Source organism: Zootoca vivipara, chromosome 11, assembly GCF_965207765.1.
Source record: "Zootoca vivipara chromosome 11, rZooViv2.hap1.1, whole genome shotgun sequence".
Taxonomy (NCBI): domain Eukaryota; kingdom Metazoa; phylum Chordata; class Lepidosauria; order Squamata; family Lacertidae; genus Zootoca; species Zootoca vivipara.
Window position 1 is genome coordinate 41,552,486 of NC_142594.1, and position 24,449 is coordinate 41,576,934.

Below are 24,449 nucleotides of genomic sequence, written 5' to 3' on the forward strand. Positions count from 1 at the left end.
CCTTGTCTCTCCAGCTTTTAAGGTATTCCAACATAACAAGAGAGTAAGCAGATGGGAAATATATATTTCTAGAACCATAACAGCTGTGTGGGCTTCATGTCCTTCACAAATGTGTAACGGGAACTACAGTACCAAACGTTATATTCCACCGAATGGCTTGGAAGTAGATCTAAATGATGCACTTCTTGATTAATTTGCACTTGATTAATTTGCAACTATCAACCAAAGGCCATTGCTTCAGATTTATCCAGAGCAATTGCCCAGGTATGCAGAGCAGCTGTTGCATATTCATCAACAAATAAGTGCTTACAGAGAAGAGTCAGCTGATCCCAAGCTTATGCAGAAGCAGGGAAAAGTTAATTTGGATTGGTTTTAGGCATTTCGAAATACCAAGGAAGGCTTGGATGGGGAAATGAATGAAAGATAATACAGGACATCTGAAGGTGCCTTATACTGCATCAGACTACTGGTGCATATAGCTACATATTTTCTGTGCTGACTGACGGTGCTTTTGCAGTCCAATAGTTTAGACAGATGCTTTTCCTAGCACAACGTAATGTGGCAAAATAAATATGTACATCCACTCCACTTATTGGAGGAGACACAAAAGTCATTTATTGTAACTGTAACTGGTAAAGAAGCCTTGAAACCAATGGGGAGAGGGTCTGTTAAATCTTTCCCATGCAAAACTTTGTAAAAGAAAACTAGCCCTAAGTTGAGCCAAGTTCACTTTTGCTACTGATTTTCCTGGGGTGGAGGTAAAACAAGGAGAATCGGTGCCTCCTCTTTTCTACTTTTTTAAACAGCACCATTTCCCCCATAAAGCTATTTTGTACCACTCATCATCCAAACTAGCCCATATGCTTTTCCTGATGTGGGACTGTCTCATTTTCATCAACATGTTTTATTCTATGTGCAGCAGAATTTTCCTACCCTCCCACCTAGTGCAAGTTGCCACTTAGGTTATAAAAGTTAACTGTGATTAAATGCTCGTCATGGTATACTGAAATGTTACTGCATAGTAAAAGGTTTACTGCAGCTCTCAAAAAATACTGACCTGAAAGCTATCAAAGCGATGACATTGATACATGTCTGTCGTTGCATCTTCCCTTTGCTGCTAGTTCCTGCTTTTATAGCGATACTTAAAAAGAGGGTTTGTACAGAAGAGGGCATCCCATCCCAACGAAATGGTGGTGCCCTTTCCAAAACTATTACTGTTTATCATATGTAGAACCCAAACACAGAGATGGTCCTATGCTCAAAGTTTCTTGCATGCCTGCGTGTGCACATCCCACCCCCATACACTGCTCTGAGCAGGTGGAGAACCCTAGAGACCGCTAATGCGGCTGGAGGAACTGTAATTAGAGAAGGAAATCTGGAAAATAGAAATCTACACAAACAAGTACAGTGGTAACTCGGTTTATGAACACAATTGGTTCCGGAAGTCTGTTCATAAACTGAAGCGAACTTTCCCATTGAAAGTAATGGAAAGTGGATTAATCTGTTCCAGAAGGGTCCACGGAGTACTCAACCTGAAGCGTACTTAACCCGAAGCATGGGTGTAATTGGTTCCGGAAGTCTGTTCATAAACTGAAGCGTTCATAAACTGAAGCGAACTTTCCCATTGAAAGTAATGGAAAGTGAATTAATCCGTTCTAGATGGGTCCGCAGCGTTCGTAAACCGAAAATTCATAAACTGAGGTGTTCATAAACCGAGGTTCCACTGCACATTAATGGTTCACAAGATTCTATGGATGTACAAATAGGGCCTGTAACAAAACATTGCAGTGTGGAGTACTTCTGTTCAGGGTTCCATTCCTATTCCTCCCTGGTTTTCCAATTTCCACCCAACAGACTCTCTACATTTTGTAACCACTGAACATGCTTTCAGATTTTTCCCTAATGATATATTGTACCTGTTCAGTTTCTCAAAAAATTCTCTTGTGCCTGGATGGTGCATTCTTTACTACAGATTTGTATCTTTAATTGCAATTTCAACAACTACAGTGGGCATATTGTATACTAATGATTATCAGACCAGAATTTGGAAATGCATTCACTAAGCTACAGCCAAAGTACACTTTTGTGCCTAGGAAACACCACACCTCAATTTCCAAGGCTTTAGTACATTTTATAGCAATAAGGCTTTTAAACTACTGTATGTGTTTCTGGTTTATGACCAAAGGCTAATATGCAATGGCTATTTCCTTTGTAAGCAACTCTTTGCTCCTAAACCAATGATTAACAAAAGGATATCCTTTCAAGACATGTTAGCATTCCAACACAATGGGAACCCAAGACTATTGCTTATATAGGCTGAAATGAAATATTAAAGTTAAAGCTGTATCCCTAAACATAAGCTCATCACTCAAGCATGTGTCAATCTGAAGCACTCAAGCTTTAATTTATTTATGTGATCAATGTGTACACCCATACACAGATATATGTCTCCTCCTGAAATCATAAATATGGCATTGCAAACATTAATTTCAACAAGGCTATTTCCAGAAGGCTTAAGAGTTAATAAAACAAAGCAAAACCCTACAAAAACAGCTCTGAAAGATTATGCTAACTATTGCAGAAATCCAGCAACTATCAGTATAGCAAATTAAATCTCAAAAGAAATGTTTCCAACATACACTGGGAGGAATGTCATTAACATATTCTTTCATCTAGCAGATTCCTCAACCCTCAAGAAGATATTTATTTACAGTACCATACTTCGCTATGGGCTGAATAGTCACCAGCCTTCAATTTTCACATCAGTTGCAGATGAGATTGGGGGGGGCACACACCTTGTACACAGGCTTGAATTGAAATTGACTTTGAATCTCTGAACTGTCAACAAATTCTCCTACGAAAAGGTTTGCTTTACAGAGATTATAAAGTAGGTGTCACGCCTGACACTTGCATTTTATATTCAGATGGCAGGTCTGTAAAGAAATGTTACCAAAACGTCAGGAAGGGACTTAGAAGGCTCAGCTGTCACGCTATGTGCCTCTCTGGGCTTGCTTTGCAGTCAGATACTGTGCTGTCGATGTCAGAGGTTCTTCGCTTAAACTCCCTGACAAGCAAAGAAGAATACTGGGAGAATATGTTATCAGGAGCTATGGACTTGTTTCAGTAGCAGGTCAACCTGACACTTATTTTGGTGCATGAAAACCAAAACTATGATCCTGTTTCAGATTAAAAACTGTACACTATACCCTGCTGGATATACAAGTTCAAGTTTTTAAATTGTGAAATAATCCTTGCAGAGGATCCTCTATGCTTTCAATGCATTGAAGCCTAATGTGCTGAGGGTGCCCATCTCCTGCCTAAGTCTAAAAAGAAAAAAGGGAGAAGTGGATATATAAAAAAACCACCCATACTAGCAGAAAAACACAAATATAGACTCGACAGCAGCATGAACCAAAAGGGTGATTAAAAACACCAAGCTTTTAGTTACTTCTCTTTGTTTAAGAAACCATTCCAATTAAGGGACATAAATCAAATTTGCAATCAAGGAAATCAAGGAAAAATTATAAAGTTAATGAAACATCTAAAATGTAGCTGCTGGAATTGTGGGTTGATTAGCGTCTAAAACAGTGGAAAATTATGAATTTATATTGATTTCCACCCTTAAAAAGAAGAAAACACCTGCTTTTTCAGTAGCGTTTGAACTATCCCCAGACATAATAAGCCACAGTAAATTAAAATCATGGAGCAGACAATAAAACCTGCAAGCTACGCAATGGGAAAGTGTAGTCTGTGCATGTTGTTTTCCCAAATGCCCAGTCAGAGGTCTCAGGTGGCTAATGCGGCTGGAATGTGTAATTCAAAGCTCCAAATAATATGTTTATGAATCTGGACGTGTTCTGTGCACTTTGGAAGTGGCTGTACAAGAAGAGACAACAGTATATCTGATTTCAGCTAAACAGGGTTTTAAACTAAATTATCCATTTCCTCTCGAAGGACTGGATGGAGCAACACTGCAAGGCTCCCAGTAATCATTTCAAATGTAATTGTAGGATTCAATTTAATGGTAATATGGGAATATTTCATTTGCATTGGTTCCCAATAGAATGGCTTGCCCATCTGTAATCTACAATACTGAAAGCAAGACACTGCACAGCCTATGTTTTAAACGCCGTAAACAGAATATTTCAATATATGGACCCCACACTCTGCAAACCCCCTCTCAATCATACTTACTTTTTTTAAAAACAAGAACAGCAGTGTGGAATATAATACACAGCTCGAATTCTAAAGATAGGTGTTTGCAGGTTTAGGGTTTATAAAGGAAATAGTTTCTTGGTTTCACATGTTAAGACATTGTATCTCATTTTCTAATATATACAGGCTGTGATCATTGTGTAAAATTTTCAGACACATGTGAGTTAGGATAACTGAACTGTTTCCTCAGCTGAAACAGTGATCTCAGGGTCACCATTCCAGAAGCTTCAGGATATTTTACTTATTTAATATCACATTTATATCCCACCTTTCCTCCAAAGAGCTCAAGGTGGTTTGCATAGTTACCCCCACTTCATTTTACCCTTACAAACAACTCTGTGAGAAAGGATAGGCTGAAAGACTGTGACTGGCCCAAGGTCACCCAGTGAGCTTCATGACGGAGTGGGGACAATAATCCTGTTCTCCGAAGTCCTACTCTGACACTACACCTCACTGGCTCATGCACAAAAGGAAGTACTTCTTCACACTAAGAAATTCACCACTACAAGGTGTAGTGATGGCCACCAACTTCAACAGCTTTAAAGGAGGATTGGAAAATGCATGGAGGATGACTATCGGCTACCTCCATGGTTGGAGGCTAAATATAAGCTGCTGGGATCCACAGTTAGGAGGAGTGCTGTTGCATGCATATCCTGCTTGCAGGCTTTCTATGGGTAACTGCTTGGCCAATGTGAGAACACAATGCTGAACTAGATGAGCCTTTGGTGTGATCCAGCAGGGCTTTATGTTCTCAAGATATATTGCATATAAAAAACACCACTAATTTAGTTCAAGATGCTCATGATTAATTTCCCCTTATACTTGGTTTTCATATATCCTGTATAAACTTCCATGTAAACATGCACTTTTTGCACAATGTTTTGTTTATTTAAGGAACATACTTGCCACAACTAGTCAAATCTTGTTGATTTTTATTTTATTTTTAATCTAGCTTTTAAAATCTCACTGACTTTGTGCTTTTGTGACTCTTTGGATGTGTTGTTATTTGTATTTTAATTATTTTTGTATTATCTGCTCTGGGAATTTTTCACCAAAGGGCAGTATATGCATCATAAATAAATGAACAGCTTCTTTGAACTTAAAAATAGCTTTCTGTTTTAACTTGTACTCCTATGATGCTAATAATTCAAGGATACTAAAGCACACAGAGACCCTTGGGGTTTGGCAATGTGGTGAAGAACTTACTGTTGGTCACAAGGGAAGTATCATTCCCCGCTCCCCTAAATTCTTTGAAGCCACACCTGGAAATCCCCAGCTAGGAAGGAGCATTGGTTGTGGGCCTGAGGCACTACAATCACAAAACCACAACAATGAATTATTCAAAATTAATCAGATCATACTATGACCCTAATCAAGACCACAAGGCCTCCTGATTTAGTGTCTGTTTTCAGAACAAAATGCACTTGGCACATGGGGTGGAAGGCCTCTTTAGACAAGTTAACAAGAAACCTCTTTAGACAGAAAGCTGAATCAATCTATTTATTCTTGTAACAGTTCTCCTAATCTCTTCACACTTTTCCCTACCTGGCTTCTCACCCTCCTACCTCCTCTCCTTTGGTTTCCCCTATTCCTTACAGAAACTGCTGGTCACTGTATCTATAAAAATACAATACTACATCCAGAAAGTCCACCAGATGGGCTGGTGGGAACTACCTAAATAGTAGAGAAATTTATTTATGTATGCAACCACAGCTGCAAGAATGTTATTTGCCCAAAAAAATGGAAGGAAGAAGTCCCAACAAGAGAAGAATGGATACAGAAGTTAATGGACTACGCAGAAATGGCGAAACTGGAAAGGAATGGAAATGGTTTATTGAGTATTTACAAACAAATTGTAAACAGATTAAGAACTGCCAGGATTAATGTAAAAACCTGCAGTTTCAAAATATATATGGGATGAATAGATATACTGTATAAAATAATATGTTGAGATAATTTGGAGTATGCAGGAAGATGAAAAGAAATGTAAAGAACCACAGAAAGAGGGGGAAGGGAGTCAGAGTTTGAAATGTTAAAATTATGATTGAATAATTTTTGTAATATATATAGAAATGAAAATTATAAATAAAAAAATAAATGAATACTGTAACACTGTGATAGCAGACGGAGCTCACAGTCTCCACTACAGTGAGTTGTACTGTATTTCTCTTTAAATTATAATACTTCCCCTATGTTATTCAAGGGATTTTAATTGTATTATATATTACTATAACTATTTCTCTCTAAATTTCATAGAATCATAGAGTTGGAAGGGACCCTGGGGATCATCTAGTCCAACCCCTGCAATGCGAGAATATGCAGTTGTCTCCTAAAGGGATCGAACCTGCAACCTTAGCATTATTAGGTTTAGTTGCTCTAACCAACTAAACTACATCCCAATGTGCCCCGGGTCCAAAAAGATTGGCAAATCATGCCTTTAGTGTCATGCTACTTCTATACCAGCCATTAGAAAAACATGAGCAGACAAGCAGTTAAAAAAATGAAAAACAAAAAATGTCAAATAATTCAGTCTTCCAGACATCTGTAGCTGTGAAACAGCAAGGAGGAGAGGGGAGGAGAAAGCAACACAAACTAAGGAGAGAAAAAGGGGGAAAGCACAGCTTTGAACATCAGGCCAGAGAAACAGATTTTTCAATATTTTATGTGACATGATACAACAGCAGCTAAAGACAAGGAAAGACAGGCTTTGCTTACATGGCAGTTGACAGTAACTAAAAAAAGGAGGGAAACAACTTGCACTTTATTGGTTCATGGGGTCCGTGCTGCTTTTACAACTAACTGCTTATTCTTGAGAAGAAAATCTGATATTTACAAAGCAACGAGTCACCCCATACCAGAGAGTTGTTCCCAGAATATGTATCTTTGTGTCTTGCTGTCTTATGCCTAGGGACACCCTGGCAGGGCCTAATTCCCTAAAACCTAAAAAAATGTAGCTGAGAGACAGGCTAGAGTTGGATCCAAACAGTGTTGTGATTCGCTAATTGTAGCATTAAGGTGACCTATCACAGGCGGTGTGCGTGTCTTGCCTGGGCCAACTGGCCCCGTTTGTCATTCTTGTGTCCTTCTTGTTCCTGACCAGCTCCATCTGGTACGCAGACTCAGACCCTACCTGCCCGCTGAGTGTCTCTCCAGAGTGGTGCATGCTCTAGTTATCTCTCGCTTGGACTACTGCAATGCACTCTACGTGGGGCTACCTTTGAAGGTGACTCGGAAACTACAACTAATCCAGAATGCGGCAGCTAGACTGGTGACTGGGAGCGGCCGCCGAAACCACATAACACCAGTCTTGAAAGATCTACATTGGCTCCCAATACGTTTCCGAGCACAATTCAAAGTGTTGGTGCTGACCTTTAAAGCCCTAAATGGCCTCAGTCCAGTATACCTGAAGGAGCGTCTCCACCTCCATCATTCTGCCCGGACACTGAGGTCCAGCACCGAGGGCCTCCTGGCAGTTCCCTCGTTGCGAGAAGCCAAGTTGCAGGGAACTAGGCAGAGGGCCTTCTCGGTGGTGGCGCCTGCCCTGTGGAACGCCCTCCCAACAGATGTCAAAGAGGAAAACAACTACCAGACTTTTAGAAGACATCTGAAGGCAGCCCTGTTCAGGGAGGCTTTTAATGTTTAATAGACTATTGTGTTTTATTTTTCTGTTGGAAGCCGGCCAGAGTAGCTGGGGAAACCCAGCCAGATGGCCGGGGTATAAATAATAAATTATTATTATTATTATTATTGTTATTATTATTATTATTATTATTATGTTCCAATAAATCTCTTTTGAGTTGAATCTCAGTCTTGGATCATTGCTGAACCCACCTACACTTCAATGTACATGACACTTCTCTTCAGATTATCCTCACAACGATCATGGTTATCCTCACAACACACTGGCAATAGGACAGCAACCTCCACCACACTTGCATGCAGCAGGGTATCTTTGGAGGTAGCACACACAGTTCTATTATCCAATAGCTCTCTGACACTTCCTGCCCTCCAAATTCTCACCCCCGACCTTCTGCCTGAGGCAAGTACCTCACTGCCAGTATGGCCCTGCATCAGGGTGAGGCTGAAAGTACAGCACAGCTGCTGTGTGAAATGGCATTGCACACAAATAACATATACAAAGAGGTAAGAGATGAAGGAAAGCTTATTTCTATTGCAGCAAACTCTCGCTACATTGTGCATGCCCATCTATCTTCTCAAGGCATGCTGGACAGCCTCTATTGTGGAGCACACTCAAGAGCCTCCCTGGATACCTCTGGCCAATGTTTTACAGTGGTACCTCTACTTACGAGTTTAATGTGTTCCAAACGGACATTTGTAAGGAGAAAAAAACTGTAAGTCGAATCCCATAGGAATGCATTGGGAGAAAAAATTCGTAAGTAGAAAAAATCCTATCTAAACCGCATCCAAGATGGCGGACGGAGCTCCATTCGTATTTCGTAAGTAGAAACATTCGTAAGTAGAGTTATTCGTAAGTAGAGGTACCACTGTATATATTTTCTTGGGGATAGGCTGAGTGAGAAAATATTCAGTAAGACAATTTAAATAACAATTAGAAACACACAGAGAGAAACAACTACAACTGATAAAAACCAATTAAAAAGCGGTGGATCAGTGATTAAGAACTCAAATCAGGGAAGTGGTAATCCTATATTTAAAAAAGAGTGGAAGACTAATAGACAGGGGGCAAAAAAGGTCTCCTAATCAAGGGAATACAACAATTTTGGTGATTATGTTATTTTACGTACATTTGTGTTTTGGTCATCCTCTAAGGAATGAGGGCAGAGTAGGACATCTTTACAACTCTGTGGGCTAAGCTGAGAGATACTAATTTGCCAAAGACCACCCTATCAGCTACATAGTTGAACCAAGAATTTTAACCTTGTTTATATAGTTTCCTGGCTCCATGTCTTATCTAATTAAAACATTTCTTGCCAAAGCAATCCCAGTGTGCATTACATTAAAACCAAATACATAATACACATTGAAACAAAACAGAAAAGAAAAAAAATGCAACTTTAAAAATAAAACAGCTATGCTGCAATCCTTGTATAAAAAACCTTGGTGAATAAGTAGGTCTGCAGCTAGTACTGAAAACTCAAAAGGGTTAGCATCAGCTGTATCTGAGAAGGTAAGGAATAAACAAGGTGCCAGTATCGAGAAGGTTGTCTTGTTTGTTGCCACTTGGTGAATTTCACTTAACTGTGGCAGTAAGAGGGTCTTCCTCATAAAGAAGATGCTTTGTTAGATATCTAGGTCCCAATCTATATAGGGCTTTATACAGTGGTACCTCGACTTACAAACGACTCAACAACCGAATTTTTCGACTTACGAGTGGAACAAATGGCCGCACACTTACGAATTTCTCGAAATCCGAACGGAAACTGCGGCGGTTTTAGATAGGGTTTTTTCGGCTTACAAATTTTTAGGTGGGGTTGCTTCGACTTACGAATTTTTCCATTTCCAATGCATTCCTATGGGAAATCGCGTTTCCAATGGCACTTTTCGACTTACAAATTATTCGACCTACGAAAGTGCCTTCGGAACGGATTAACTTTGTAAGTCGAGGCACCACTGTAAAGTCATACCTCGGTTTAAGTACACTTCGGTTTGAGTACTTTCAGTTTAAGTACTCCACGGACCCGTCTGGAATGGATTAATCCACTTTCCATTACTTTCAATGGGAAAGTTCGCTTCAGTTTAAGTACTCCACGGACCATGTGGAATGGATTAATCCACTTTCCATTACTTTCAATGGGAAAGTTCGCTTCAGGTTAAGTACGCTTCAGTTTAAGTACAGACTTCCGGAACCAATTGTGTACTTAAACCGAGGTACCATTGTACTGTATGTCAATACAAGCTCCCTGAACTTGGCCTGGTGTGGTATGTTCACAATCAGCAGTCCCAAATGACAGCCTAGCCTTGGAATTCTACACTGGCTGCAGCTTCTGAACAAATCTCAAAGGTTACCAAATCACTGTGGCCAGGTAATGCCTGTCTAGGAACAGCCATAACTACCTTACCAGCTAACCCGTCACGTACACCTTCAACGACAGTGATGGATCTAAGAGCACCACCAGACGATGTACCCATTCTTTCAGAGGGAATGCAAGCCCATCCAGAACTAGAAGAATGCCTAATTCCTGAACCCTAGATTTGTCAGTCCATAGAGCCCCACCTTGTCAGGATTCAGTCTCAACTTATTGGCGCTCACTCAGCACAAAACTGCATTTTGTTATGAAAACCTTCTGGAAGCCCTTGGGAAGGCATAACTTCGAGAGATCTAGTAGGGATCTAGGGAAGTCACTTTATAGCTTTGTGGCTAACTAATTCTCCCTCAGGGAAGCTGGGAGGTGAGGCATATTTTGAGAACCGAAAGCATACAGTACTCCCTCAAAGCAAAAATTGTACTAGTAGATGCACTATGGAGCGGGTCAGAGCTTGAAACAAAGGGTGTGATGTAATATTTGAAGGTGCTGCCCTGCTGCCCATCCCATTGCCTTATACCGTAGAAGAACATGGCTGGAAAACACATCAGACACGTACAAAAACAGACAAAGTGTTCCTCTCATTAAGAAATCAGTACTATACTCCTCAATGGCTTCCCAATAGCCTTCTCAGTACTATATTTCAAGGAGTTTGTTCTTAGTCATCACTTGTAGGTGGCATAACTGAGTGTAACATAGCTGAGTGCCTCTACATTGTTAATGCTCAATGAATCCTGTTCACAAAGCAGTGTGTGTTCCATCTCAAGGCTGAGTGAGACCAGCCTCTCTTCCCTTGTGCCTTAAACTATGGGAAAAGTTGCTGCTGGGACTGTGCTGGTGTAGAACCCCCTTCCCAGAGGGATTATGTCAGCTGGTACTGGGCTGGGGTTTATCAGCCATTTTGGATAAATTGTTTACCAATTGTTATAGTTTTGGTATTAAACTGCATCATTTTTTATTGGATTGCTTTTTTTTGCTCACTAATATGCTATGTACTTTTTGATAGGATTATATTGATGAAAGTGTTTTTATTTGCTAATGTGTTCTTACTGTTGTCATCAGCTTTGAAATCAACATTGATGCTGGAAAAGAGACATATAGATAATAAGACAAATCCACACATACTGGAGCATAGCAATTGCTTGAAAATTAAAGCCGTACAGGGCAAGATAATTATGTGTACCAGCTCCTCACTTAGATTGGGAAATGTTCTCTATTCCAAATCAAAACCAGAAAGGTTGAGTGAAAACTGGGAAAAACATGGAAGATCTCCAGGGTTCAACATGAATTTCTCTAAACACTTACATTTCAAGAAGCCTATGTTGCTGTGAACTGGGTTTTAGTAGCGTGTCAATAATGAATCACCATACATGCAAGAAACATCCAGCGCTAACTGAGTATTCCTTTGTTTTGTACAAATGTTGATCCTTGAGCAGATGCAACATAGATGTCACTTGTTTTATTCCACCTCATAAACAGCTTCACTAAAACATGACATAAACCTGTGTCAATCCTGGCGTAATAGAACCCACACTGATAGAATTATAGTCATGTTACAGATGATGACATAGTGAAGGAGCATTAAATTGTCCTTTTAAAACATGCTTAAATTGCTGGCATTTTGAAAATCATAGGTCCAAACTCTGGTGCATGAATCATCACCAAAACACAAACAATGTGACATAAAAGCTACAACATTTCTACTGCTGCTTATACAAATCCTACCTGAACATGTCCCCCAGGCCTTTGAGCATTCCTTTCTTGGCTTTAATTTTATCCTTTTCTTTATCTCGATCTTTCTTCTTGTCCTTCCCAATTTTTTTCCGGTCTCCTTTATCTTGACTGCCATTCATGTGCCTTTCCAGCGAATGGGATGGCTGGTCACTCGACGTGGAGACAGATTCTCTACCTGATCGTGAACTTTCCTCAGTATCTTCCTCCACTGAAAGAGTAAGGTGATTTTAGTAGGGGCTGGTGGAGGGAGAGATTAAAAAAAATTCTCTGCTGTGATTCAAGACAAATAGAGTTGAACAACCCTTATCTGCTCATCCAGAAAGAACAGCCACTACACTCCAGGAAACCACCCAGGTGGCAAACTGCATGACTTTCTCTGCTCCACATATGAGGTCTGTGAATCTGCACACATTTTACTGTACAAGATGAGGTTTTTGGTTTACCTTGCTTGGTCAATATTTTGTTCGCTTAATAAGCCAAGAAATGAATGAGTCTTTTGGATAAATATACATAGCTCATTTGATCCTCCCTTGGCCCAAGCAGGCAAGCAAGCAAACTAGGGAGTCCTCCATTGACTATAGTTTGCTATTTCATGCTTAATTGCTTAATTGCTTCACAGCAAGCCAGGATATTAAACCATGGTTTGAAGCTGACTTAATATCCTGGCTTGTTCCAAAGATGTTAATCATAGCAAACAAAGTGCAATGGAATACCTTGGTTTGCTTGCTCCCTCAGGCAAAGGGGCTGGACTTTATGTCAAAAATTCAAATCTATTATTATTAAGACAAGATATGCTAATCTGAACATGGTCTATATCTTTATTGACAGTTGAGTTTACAATGTTATCTATCTACTACAGTATGTATATTTACAACATAATTATCCATTTTAACCTTGAATATCGGTTCATTCCTCACACCCATTTTCAGGAGAAAACGAACGATGCAAAAATTTTCTTAATGCAACATACACTTTGAAGACTGAGATATTGAAATGAAAGATGAACATGTTCATATTCAAGGCACAATCCTACATTTCAAGTCCAAACACCAACTTAGTCCCACACTGGCTTTCATTTAGGCTGGTGAATAAGTAAAACATACCGTAATACTATATCACCCTTGGGCACTGGGCTCTATCTTTGAAAATTACAGTGGTTTTCAAAGATAGAGCAAGGCTGAGAAAAAGATGCAAAATGCAATATCTGAAGTGAGGACTCAAGGACATTGTGCCTTAAGGCAATGTTAAAAATACAAATTAATTAAAACTAATTTATAATACTTGACATTCAACAAGGATAATGATAATAATAATGCTGTTTAATTGCTTATTGAAGTATTTCTATGCACATTTCCCTTCCTATTAAAAACAATCAATCACACCTCGTGCAATTCACATTATTTATATACTAAATATTCAAAACTTGTGATCATCATCAGTTACCTTAGCTTTGCCAATACACTAGCGAAAAATTGCAAACATGTTCTAAGATAGTACGCCTTGGAATATCACTTGCTTTGGGGGCAACCAGTAAGGAGTGCTGTTGCCCTCATATTTTACTTGTATGCCTTTTATTGTATTGTGTCACATTGCTTTTAGGGATGTATACCTCACACTTCAATAACATTTTTCAGTAGCTTTCCAGAGCATCTTGTTGGTTATTATGGGAAATAAGATGCTGGACTAAGATGGACCTTCAGCCTACTCCAGCAGGACTTTTCTTATCTCATCCACTGAGGGTCAGGGAACACACTCATTCAGTAGGTTTGGACTTCCCTGCTGCTTTGCCATTCATTTCGTACAATCTCTAATATAACTTCATTTCTACAATTCCCATGCAACAAAAGAACTTTATTTTAGGCAACTGGCAGCTTATTATCAACTTCAAAAAATAAATAAATTATGTTTTTTTTGTGTGTGTGTGGTAGGTGGGAGGGATTTTTAGTTGGGTTTGGGAATTTGTTTAATTTTGGTATATTTGTAATTTTTACTGTTCTTGATTTTAATTGTTTTATTTTGTTTTTCTTTTGTTCTGTTTATTGCTGCTTTTCTTTTAAATAGAGGTTTTTATCTTGTTTTTAAGGGGAGGGGTCAGGGCTGCCTGGGAGGGGGCCCCAGCCAACAAAATGGCTGGGGCAGATTCCACAGGGGGGGGGGGATGCACTGGGACAACCGATCTCAGTGGTCACGGGTAAGAGGAGGACTTACGCTAAGACCAGACCATGTCATTACCGAGGAGGCAGGTTTAGTCATTGAGGACTATCCCTGCCTCCGGGTCTGGTCCTGACCAATCGGCAAGGGATACCCACATGATCTGAAGGTGCTGTTGTGCTATGCCAGGTCAATGATGAATAAGACCACTGCCATCCACGAACTGATTGTGGATGGAGGATTTGACCTGGCATGTGTGACAGAGACTTGGTTGGATGAAGCAGATGGGCCTGTCCTTGCCGCTGCTTGTCCACCAGGTCTCTCTTACGCACAGCAACCCAGGGCATCTGGGTGGGGAGGGGGTGTTGCAGTGTTTTTTTGGTGTACCGACCTCCCTGCTGCACCAAGGATTCCCAAGGATGTGCTCCTGGAGACACCTAGCTTGATTGTCTTAGGGGATTTTAACATCCATGTCAACATGGCCTTACAAGGGGCCGCTCGGGACTTTGTCCGTGGAAAGCATGGCCTCCATGGGGCTGTCCCTGAATAAGTCTGGCCCAACTAATAGCCGCGGACATGCCTTGGACCTGGTGTTTACCTCTATGGATGTTGGTGATCTGACATTAAGTAAAAGCGAAACAAAAGAAGTGCCATGGTCAGATCACTTTCTGGTGCAACTGGACTTCTCTGCGACCCTTCCCCTCTGCAGGGAGGTGGGACTGATTCGGATGGTCCGTCCCTGCTACTTAATGGATCCAATTGGCTTCCAGAGAGCGGTAGGGGATGTTTTATCCCATGTTGATGGCCTTTCAGCTGATTCCCTGGTGGCCCGCCAGAATGTGGAGTTAACCAGGGCTATTGACTGTCTGGCTCTGAAGCGCCCTCTCCGATTGCATGGAGCCCGGACAGCCCCATGGTATCCCCCGGAGCTGAGGGCGATGAAACAGTCGCTGAGACGGCTAGAGTGCCGGTGGCGGAAAACTCATTCTGAATCAGACCGGACATGGGCTAGAGCTCAACTTCGAGCCTACCAAGTGGCAACGGCGACGGTGAAGAGGACCTTCTTCACCGTTTCTATCGCATCTGAAGAAAACAGCAGCAGGAGACTGTTCCAAGTAGTTTGCAATCTATCCGAACCACCTTCATCATCGGGCCATGGTAGGGAACCCAATATCTCCTACAATGCTTTTGCAAAGTTTTTTTGCAGATAAAGTCGCTCAGATTCAGAGGGAGGTAGACTCCACCGTGGGAGCAGGGCCAGGGCAGGAGAGTGCTGGAGCCCTGTCGAGTCATGTTTCATGGGATCAATTTCAATCTGTTACCTCCGAGGATGTGGACAGGCTGCTTGGACAAGTGAAACTGACCACCTGTCTCCTTGACCCTTGCCCATCCTGGCTAATAAAAGTGAGATGGGAAGGGCTAGGTGATGGGCTCCGCGGGGTGGTAAATGCTTCCCTCTATGAGGGAGTATTCCCAAACTCACTGAAAGAGGCAGTCATTAAACGCTTCTTAAAAAAACATCTTTAGACCCGGCAAATATGGCCAATTATCGTCCAGTCTCAAATCTACCATTCTTGGGCAAGGTGATTGAGTGGGTGGTTGCTGAACAACTCCAAGCACGCCTGGAGGATGTGGACCATTTGGATCCCTTCCAATCGGGATTCAGGCCTCATCATGGGACTGAAACTGCCTTGGTCACGTTGGTTGATGCTCTCCGGCGGGCTAGGGACAAAGGTGAGAGCTGTTTCCTAGTTCTGCTGGATCCCTCAGCGGCCTTGATACAATCGACCATAACATCCTTCTGGACCATCTAGAGGGGTTGGGAGCTGGGGGGACTGTCATACAGTGGTTCCGCTCCTTCCTCCTGGGCCGTGTTCAGAAAGTGGTGGTGGGGGGTGAGTGTTCAGACCCCCTGGGCTCTCACTTGTGGGGTGCCTCAGGGCTCCCTCCTCTCCCCCATGTTTTTTAATATCTATATGAAGCCGTTGGGAGAGATCATCAGGGGGTTTGGGCTGGGTGTTCATCAGTATACGGATGACACCCAACTCTATCTCTCTTTCAAATCAGAACCAGTGAAGGTAGTGAATGTCCTGTGTGAGTGCCTGAAGGCGGTTGGAGGATGGATGGCGACTAACAGATTGAGGTTTAATCCTGACAAGACAGAAGTACTGTTTTGGGGGGACAGGGGGCGGGCGGGTGTAGGGGACTCCCTGGTCCTGAATGGGGTCACTGTGCCCCTGAAGGATCAGGAGCGCAGCCTAGGAGTCATTTTGGACTCACAGCTGTCCATGGAGCCACAGGTTAATACTGTGTCCAGGGCGGCTGTCTATCAGCTCCATCTGGTACGCAGGCTGAGACCCTACCTGCCCGCGGACTGTCTCACCAGAGTGGTGCATGCTCTAGTTATCTCCCGCTTGGACTACTGCAATGCGCTCTACGTGGGGCTACCTTTGAAGGTGACCCGGAAACTGCAATTAATCCAGAATGTGGCAGCTAGACTGGTGACTGGGAGTGGCCGCCGAGACCACATAACACCAGTCCTAAGAGACATACATTGGCTCCCAGTATGTTTCCGAGCACAATTCAAAGTGTTGGTGCTGACCTTTAAAGCCCTAAACGGCCTCGGTCCTGTATACCTGAAGGAGCGTCTCCACCCCCATTGTTTAGCCCGGACACTGAGATCCAGCGCCGAGGGCCTTCTGGCGGTTCCCTCACTGCGAGAAGCAAAGCTACAGGGAACCAGGCAGAGGGCCTTTTCGGTAGTGGTGCCTGCCCTGTTGAACGCCCTCCTATCAGAGGTCAAGGAGATAAACAACTACCTGACATTTAGAAAACACCTAAAGGCAGCCCTGTTTAGGGAAGTTTTAAATCTGTGATATTTTAATGTATTTTGGTATTTGTTGGAAGCCACCCAGAGTGGCGGGGGAAACCCAGCCAGATGGGCGGGGTATAAATAATAAATAATAAATAAATAAATCAACTTCTTTAAAAGTGATCCAGGCAGCCCCTACAGGATTGTGTGCATGGAACCTAAGTCTTTCCTTTTTTTCTGAACAGCAACCTCTTTTCAACCTGCTGCTTTTCAACCCTCTTTCACACAAATTTTAAAGCTGTATGCAGTGCAATAGGAGGTGGAAGGAGTAAATCACTGCTGCATATCCATACACCCATCTTTGGATACTTGATTGCTAAGGAAAGGGCTGTAGCTCAGTGGTGAAGTTTGAATGCAAAAAGTCCCATCTTCAATCACTGGCCTCTCCAATTATGACTGGAGAATTTCTCCAAGTTAGGATAGGCCAGTGGCAGAATGTGCTTTCACGGAGCCCAGCTCAGGGATTGAAGGACTCAGGGCTTCCCTCTCACACTGCCCTCCCCAAACCCCTTTGTGAGGTTGGCATCTGCCAGAACTGAAATAATTTATTTTCAAACAAGCTTTTGATTCGACCACTGCTTAATTTATTGATTGGAAGGGATGTTGCTGCTGTTTTCAGTGTGATTGTTTGAGTTTTAAGGTCGGAGTCACTGATGGTTTTATGTTTTCTTTTGTATCTGTAAGTTGATTTGACCAACACCTTTGTGGAAGAGAAAAGCAGGGTATGGATTCCTGAAGAAATAAAATGTTGTCTCATTATTATTCCTGCTCAGGCAAGAAATTCAAGTTCTGATTTTTCTGATAGTTCACTGATGACATTACTAAAAAGCACTGGGTCAGGGGAAGAGTTAATGAAAAAGTGCCAACAACAATCCCCCTTTCCTATTTTAGCTACTAAGACCAAAACATCAAATCAGATTATTCTTTAGAGTATGATTCCAAGAGCAAAGATGTGTTTTACTTAAGAGAACTGCAAGAAAAGTATTGTGAAACTGCTCTCCTAATTACGTCACAAAACAGAGAAAATGCTCATAAGAAACTGTAGCTATTGGACGTGAAGCTGTTCCATAACTGAGCTTCTAGACTGTGTATTGTGTTATTTAATACAAGCAGAGTCTTTAGCAATTAAGACTCAACAGAGATTAGAAAGCTCTGCCAATTTATTCAGATTCAAATGGCTTGCTCTCAGACAACACACCAGAGAAAGGAACTGTTTCTTATCAGCTATTCCAAGATTTTGAAAACAAGCGCTGTGATTCATATGATCCAAATACCCCAAGCAGTCAGCTGTGACTATCTGATTATACCCATTAAAATCTATAGGTACCCTCTGCCAAACTTAAGGTCTTCACATCTGTCTTTCAGACTCAGTTCAACAGTCTGAATGGCCAATTGTTCTGAGTGCAGCAATTATATTATGGTTTTTTAAAAGCCCCCACAGTAAATGTGGTCACATGGTGTGCGCTTATATTTTTAGAACTCATTGCAGGACACTGGTCAATATTTCTTTATGAAACAGTTCAGTCCAATTTATCTGAATAGCTCAGTCAGTACAGCATGAGACTTTTAATCTCAGGGTTGTGGGTTCAGGACCCATGTTGGGTGAAAGATTTCAGCATTGCGGCGGGTTGTACTAGATGACCCTTGTGGCCCCTTTCCAACTCTACAATTCTCTGATTCTGTTATCTTCAAATACAAAAAGGGTCACCAACTGACCAAATGAAAGATTACTGCTCACAGCATTTTCTACTGGAATTTAACATTGCTTTTACATTCTAAATTCTGAACTATTGGGGGAGGAGAGAAATAGCTGCAAGGTGGATTTGAACACAACCCACCTCCATGGGGTTTAACTGAACACTAATTCCCCTCCCCACCAGTCATTTTTTGGTCAAGCATGTATAGTGCCACTTTAACACACTTGATCCCTACCCAAAATGGAATGTCTGCATCCATATCAAATAGTGGCACATCCAGTACGCCTGCCAGATCATTCCATAGTTCTTTCTTTCTGTGTGTCTCTCTCCTTCTCCCTCTCTCAAAATACATGGTGCCATCCTGAATGTTTCAAAGTTCAGGGCAGAGAAAAGAAAGCACTTTTTCACACAGCACATAGTTGAACTGTGCAATTCATCCCCCACAGTATTTAGGGATGTCCAGCAAGTTGGATGCCATTAAAGGGGGATTAGAAAAATGCTTGGAGGGGAAGGCAATCCATGGATACCAGCCACAATGGCTATATTCTGCCTCCAGTTTGCATCTGAATATCAGTTGCGGGGAATCACGTGAGAAGAATGCTGATGCACTCAGGACCATTTTGTGGGCTGCTTATGGGCACTGGTTGGCCACTGTAAGAAAAGCTTAAACATGGAGCACTTGTGATCCACCCCTTTGTGCCCCACTTCCTATGGGTGGAATCCAATTGTTTCCACAGTCTCAGAGGAAGGGCTTTTGACCCACTTTTGGAAAAGGTGGGGAGGGTTTTTTTGCTTTCCTTGTTGCAGACCTGAGCACACACACCCTCTGAAAATCAGTTATAGGTTGTTGGGAAACCCTGCAGAACAAATCAAAAGGTACTACAGGGGGCTGCCAAGGGAATCAGGGGGAAAAAACCCCTCCCCCCTCTTCTGTTATGGGGCACCTCCACTGGATTCCACCCTGTGTCACTGGGTCAGTTAGAGTAGACTGATAAGATTTAGCTGCTCTGAACTGCCAGATTTGAAATGAAGCTGAATTAATTCTGCTGCTGCTATTGAAGGAAATATTTCAAATGATCTTACATTCAATTATGTGATATTTTTAGAAGCAGGCTTTTTTAAAAAGAAAATATAATATAAAACAGAACAGTGAATTTGTAGGAGCAAATTTGCTCATTATGACAGGAGTTTCTTAAAATGTAAACACATTCATAAAAAGCTGATATTGCAGATTCATTTTTCCAACTTCTTGTGTCAGTCGAGAAGCTAAGTAATTAATTACCTCAGCTTCCCCAGCTCTTTTCCAGTCATAAAATTTTAATGTTTATAGGTAAACTAACTAGATAGGTGGGGGGACCTGCTGGGAAACATTCAAAATAAAGGTAAAAGTACCCCTGACCATTAGGTCCAGTCGCGGATGACCCCAGGGTTGGGGTGCTCATCTTGCTCTATAGGCAGAGGGAGCTGGCGTTTGTCCGCAGACAGCTTCCAGGTCATGTGGCCAGCATGACTAAGCTGCTTCTGGCGAATCATACCGTAGTAGTGCACGGAAACGCCGTTTACTTTCCCGCCGGAGCGGTACCTATTTATCTACTTGCACTTTGAAGTGCTTTCGAACTGCTAGGTGGGCAGGAGCAGGGACCGAACAACAGGAGCTCACCCCGTCACGGGGATTCGAACCACCGACCTTCTGATCGGCAAGCCCTAGACTCTGTGGTTTAGACCACAGCACCACCCTCATCCCTTACATTCAAAATACTACAACATTAAGCTTAAAAATTTAATAATTTCCATATAATTCTGCCCCTTTTAAGTTAATTTGCTATTCACTCTTTTTTGAGCATGGACTGTCATTTTACTAGCCCATTGCTGCACCATTCAATAATTATACGGGTTACGTTTGAAGAGATTCTTTTATGTTAATGACATTCTTCTCATGTTGGGTCACTCTTAGGGTTAAAGAACTGAAAATGTAAATGAACGCCCATTAGGGTGGGTAATAGCTGATCATTAACTTTATGCTTTATTAGATCTGCCAACCTTACATATTCTAATTAAAGAACAGCCGTAATTTTTCTTCACTTTATGGATGAACTTCCAATGCTGAAATTTTTCATCCTAAATGCAACTTATTTCCTCTCTCTCATTAAGCTTTAGAACCAAAGTGTTTGCCCCCTTCCCTTTTCATTTAACTCATTGTCTTGCTGTTAAGACGGTACACAAGGAATCTTGAATTTTTTTTATTTTAAAAAAATGCTTTGCATGTCTGCATCTAATCTTGCCACTTTTAAAAATCCATTTATTGGTGTGTGTGTGTGTGTGTGTGTGTGTGTGTGTGTGTGTGTTTATTTTTGTAAATCTACCAAAGAATAAAATAAAATAAAATTGGGATGAAGACGTTTTTTTCAGGACAGAGGCGGGCATGTGTGCTGGGTCCCACTGGTGAAGGGGTGCTGCTCTTGCCCTTTTGCTGGTAGACCTGCTTTGCGGAGGGGAGACAAAGGAGGGTCATTTGTGGAGAGTGAGAAATGTCTCTATTTTCATCTTGAGGAATGTTGGAGGGTATAATATTGGCTACATAAACATACGTTTTTCTGCTGAGGTCCAAGTACATTAAAATTTGCAGTAATCTTCATTTTGACAAACCTGAATTTTAGAGCTTACAAACAAAAAAACAAAGCAAATCACAAAATCCAAAGCATGTTGGAGTATGATGCAAGACTGAAGAGATGTCATTATTACGCCAACACTGTCAGGCATTAATGTTCTCTTTACCCAAAGGTAGACAGAGATGCTCCTGTAAAGGCTGCAGTCCTTATGTAAACGTTCCCACTCATACTGTTCCTCCATATACCCCGCCTGGCCCTTTGGGCGATGCTTTTCTTTCGTTATATGGTATTTACATGGATCCAAACAGACATCAAGGCAGAAGCGACCATTTCAATTGAGGCAAAGGTAATGGGAGTGTGTCAAGAATGTGCTACACACCATACGGAACATAGAAGAGATGGTGCTCTATCCGAGAGAGAGAGCACATGACATAAAAGCCAGGAATTGATACGGCACAGCAGGGATGGGGCAGGGGAGAGACCAAGACATCAGAGTGGACCAAGTAAAAGAAGGTTGAAGTTGTGGCTGAAAGTAGGCTTTACAAAGGGTGGAGGAATTTGGAAGGAGTCAGGCAGAAGAAAACAGAGACAGAGAGAAAGGCTTTTTCAAGCACATGGGGACATGACTGGGATAGAAAGAGAAATGAAAGCAAGAAATCTTGAGATGAGTAGGTGTTGGCTAGAGGAGGAAGGATGTTGGCTGAATTATCTGTTATACACTGTGAACAGGAACTGGGCTGCATTGTTTGCACTAACTGAATGTCTAATAGTGTTAGCAGTAGCACTGGCATCCTCTAGGGCCTTGGAAGCTTCCAGTGTGAATTGACTTTGTGGCCACACCGCTTTTAAGTGAACTGTGAAAATTTTGCACAAAGAAGACAGAGTCAGAGCAGGTGGGAGCTTTAAGATGGTGAACAAAAATCTTGGAGGAGTAAAGAGAACTTAACAGGAAGCTACCTTAACAAAAGACATGGTATGATCCAAATGGCAGGCAGGGTGAAGGGGGGAGGGAAATAACTGAAAGAACCATCAGCAGTGAAAACATCTTTAAAAGGCAATTTTTAAAAGCAGTGCACATGGAAGAGTTTACTTACAGGTTTCCATGCCTTCATCATCCTCATCTGCAACAGGTTTATCATACGATTTGTCAATTGCAGCTCTGAAGCTCTCATTGCACCCTCGCCCTCTGATTATCCGCGGCCGTGGACGGTGGAAGGGAATGTCACCATTCAAAGTTACCTCAGCGACTGCTGTCTGCAAACTTTCTAATGAACTGGATTTCTTCAGGCCTAATGAGGGGCCTACATCTCTGGTTGGAGAACCTTAATATTTTTTTAAAAAAGAAAAAAAATAATTAGGATTAGCAGGGAGGACCCTCGCACTTGATTATTCACATCCACAGCGACAGTCTACAGGAATGTGCTTAACATTATTCACATTATCTCTGTACTCTGTAGGGAATTCTAGGCAGATTTGTTGGTTGGAGCAATGAGCGTGTCAAGTCATACACTATGAATTTGACAAGGTTAGTAACACGCCACTTTTCAAATTGGTGGGAAGTTAAAGTCATCACTGTTATTTCAACCATTTTAATGAGAATAAAATAATTATGAAGCTGGTTAAAAAAATAGAGTACAAAGATGTCAGCACTATATACTTGATTGGCATAGCCAGTTAATTTTGTTTTTTAAAACAGCAAAAACAATCCTATGCAAATACTGGAAATAATGAACATTAAGGAGATTTTATTGACCTAAAATTAGCCTGCATTCTCAGAACAGTATCTGGGGGAAATTCTGCCTCACTAGCTTCTTTCATGGAGTGAATTTTAATAACCTGCACTTAAATATTACACTGTTCCCAAGAGCTTGTCTACATGGATTTTTTTTCTTTTGGATTAATTAACCCATATTAGTTAATATGGTTATAATACATTAAAACTCATGTCAACACTTATTATGGACTAAATGCAAGTAATGTAAATTTTTTAACCTTGATTAGGAACAGGGATTACCACAGCATGATAAAAGCACTAATAATCTCCAACAAACACTTGCAAAGAGAATATTAGCTCACAACAACATTAGAAAACCAAAAAAACCTATTCATTGGAAAAATAAAAAAAATAATTTTTGAATAGCATGTGTATGAACCATTTCTGTGAACTTCATGGACAAACTACTGCACTGAAAACTTAAGGGATTGGTCCAATAAAACGTAACTTTTGAAATGCTATTCTAATTGAATTTTTCTCCTGGGTTTATTTAATGGTTGCCATCAAAATTTCCTATGAAACACTTTGTAGGAATTATTGGTCCTATTACCATGCTAAGGTAATCCCCGTTTCTAAACAAAGCAAGGAAACTCACTCTCTAGAAGTATTTTATGCCAGTGTTATTTATGCCTAAACTAAACTAAACTAAACTACTAACATAAGTAAGTGAAACCATTCCCTGAAATGCAAATAATAGCAGAACCCCCTCATGTGGTCAACTGGTTGAGGCTGGGGGTTAGCCAAGTGCAATTTCCCTATGTAGCAGCTGTCATGACCAATGCTGACTTGGTGAGTGTTGCTGGAAATGTACTGGTCATTGTTTTATTTCTTTGTATTTTTATACCGCCCTTCATCACAAGATCTCAAGGGCAGATCACAAGATAAAATACAAGATTAAAACACAAGTTTTACCATGCTGTGGTGTGTTGACATTCTTCCCATGCTAACCTAACCCCCAGTTCCAAAGGCAGCTGAAATAAGGAATAGTATGTAACCCCAGAGAGACGCTGTTAACAACACAGAGCCAGGTGGACCTATGGCCTCACTCTTTATAAGGCAGCTTCCTCTATTCCATGTCCTTTGCAGATGTTCACCAAAGACAATTCTCCCGAGTTACATGTGAAATCATTGGGATATCAGCTCTTTTATACAGTTAGATGATCCTTACACCAGGATCTTAAAACTAAGTGGGTTTCAGATACCACATCAAGGGAAATCGTGGTGAGCCCCAAATGTAGTTGTCCTTGGGTGGGCTTATGGGAGAATTTGTTCCAGGGAGAAAAGGCCCTGATGTGAGGGGGTGAGGTGTGTTGGTTCCCAATTTGCAAACCAATTTGCATCTGCTCCACCGCCTCACAAGGCAATTTACTAAGGGATTACTCACTGCTGAAT

At 41.4% G+C, this 24,449-nt stretch overlaps 1 protein-coding gene across 1 annotated transcript in view; it reads right to left on the bottom strand.

Annotated features, from left to right (window-relative positions):
• PARD3 (par-3 family cell polarity regulator) overlaps positions 1-24,449 on the bottom strand; it is a 561,410-nt gene that overhangs the window by 140,665 nt on the left and 396,296 nt on the right. Inside the window, exons 19-20 of the mRNA XM_035129013.3 lie at positions 22,378-22,605; positions 11,946-12,162 (exon numbers count right to left, since the gene is read on the bottom strand). Of these exons, the coding sequence (XP_034984904.1) occupies positions 11,946-12,162; positions 22,378-22,605 (445 nt within the window). The remainder of the gene's footprint in view (positions 1-11,945; positions 12,163-22,377; positions 22,606-24,449) is intronic.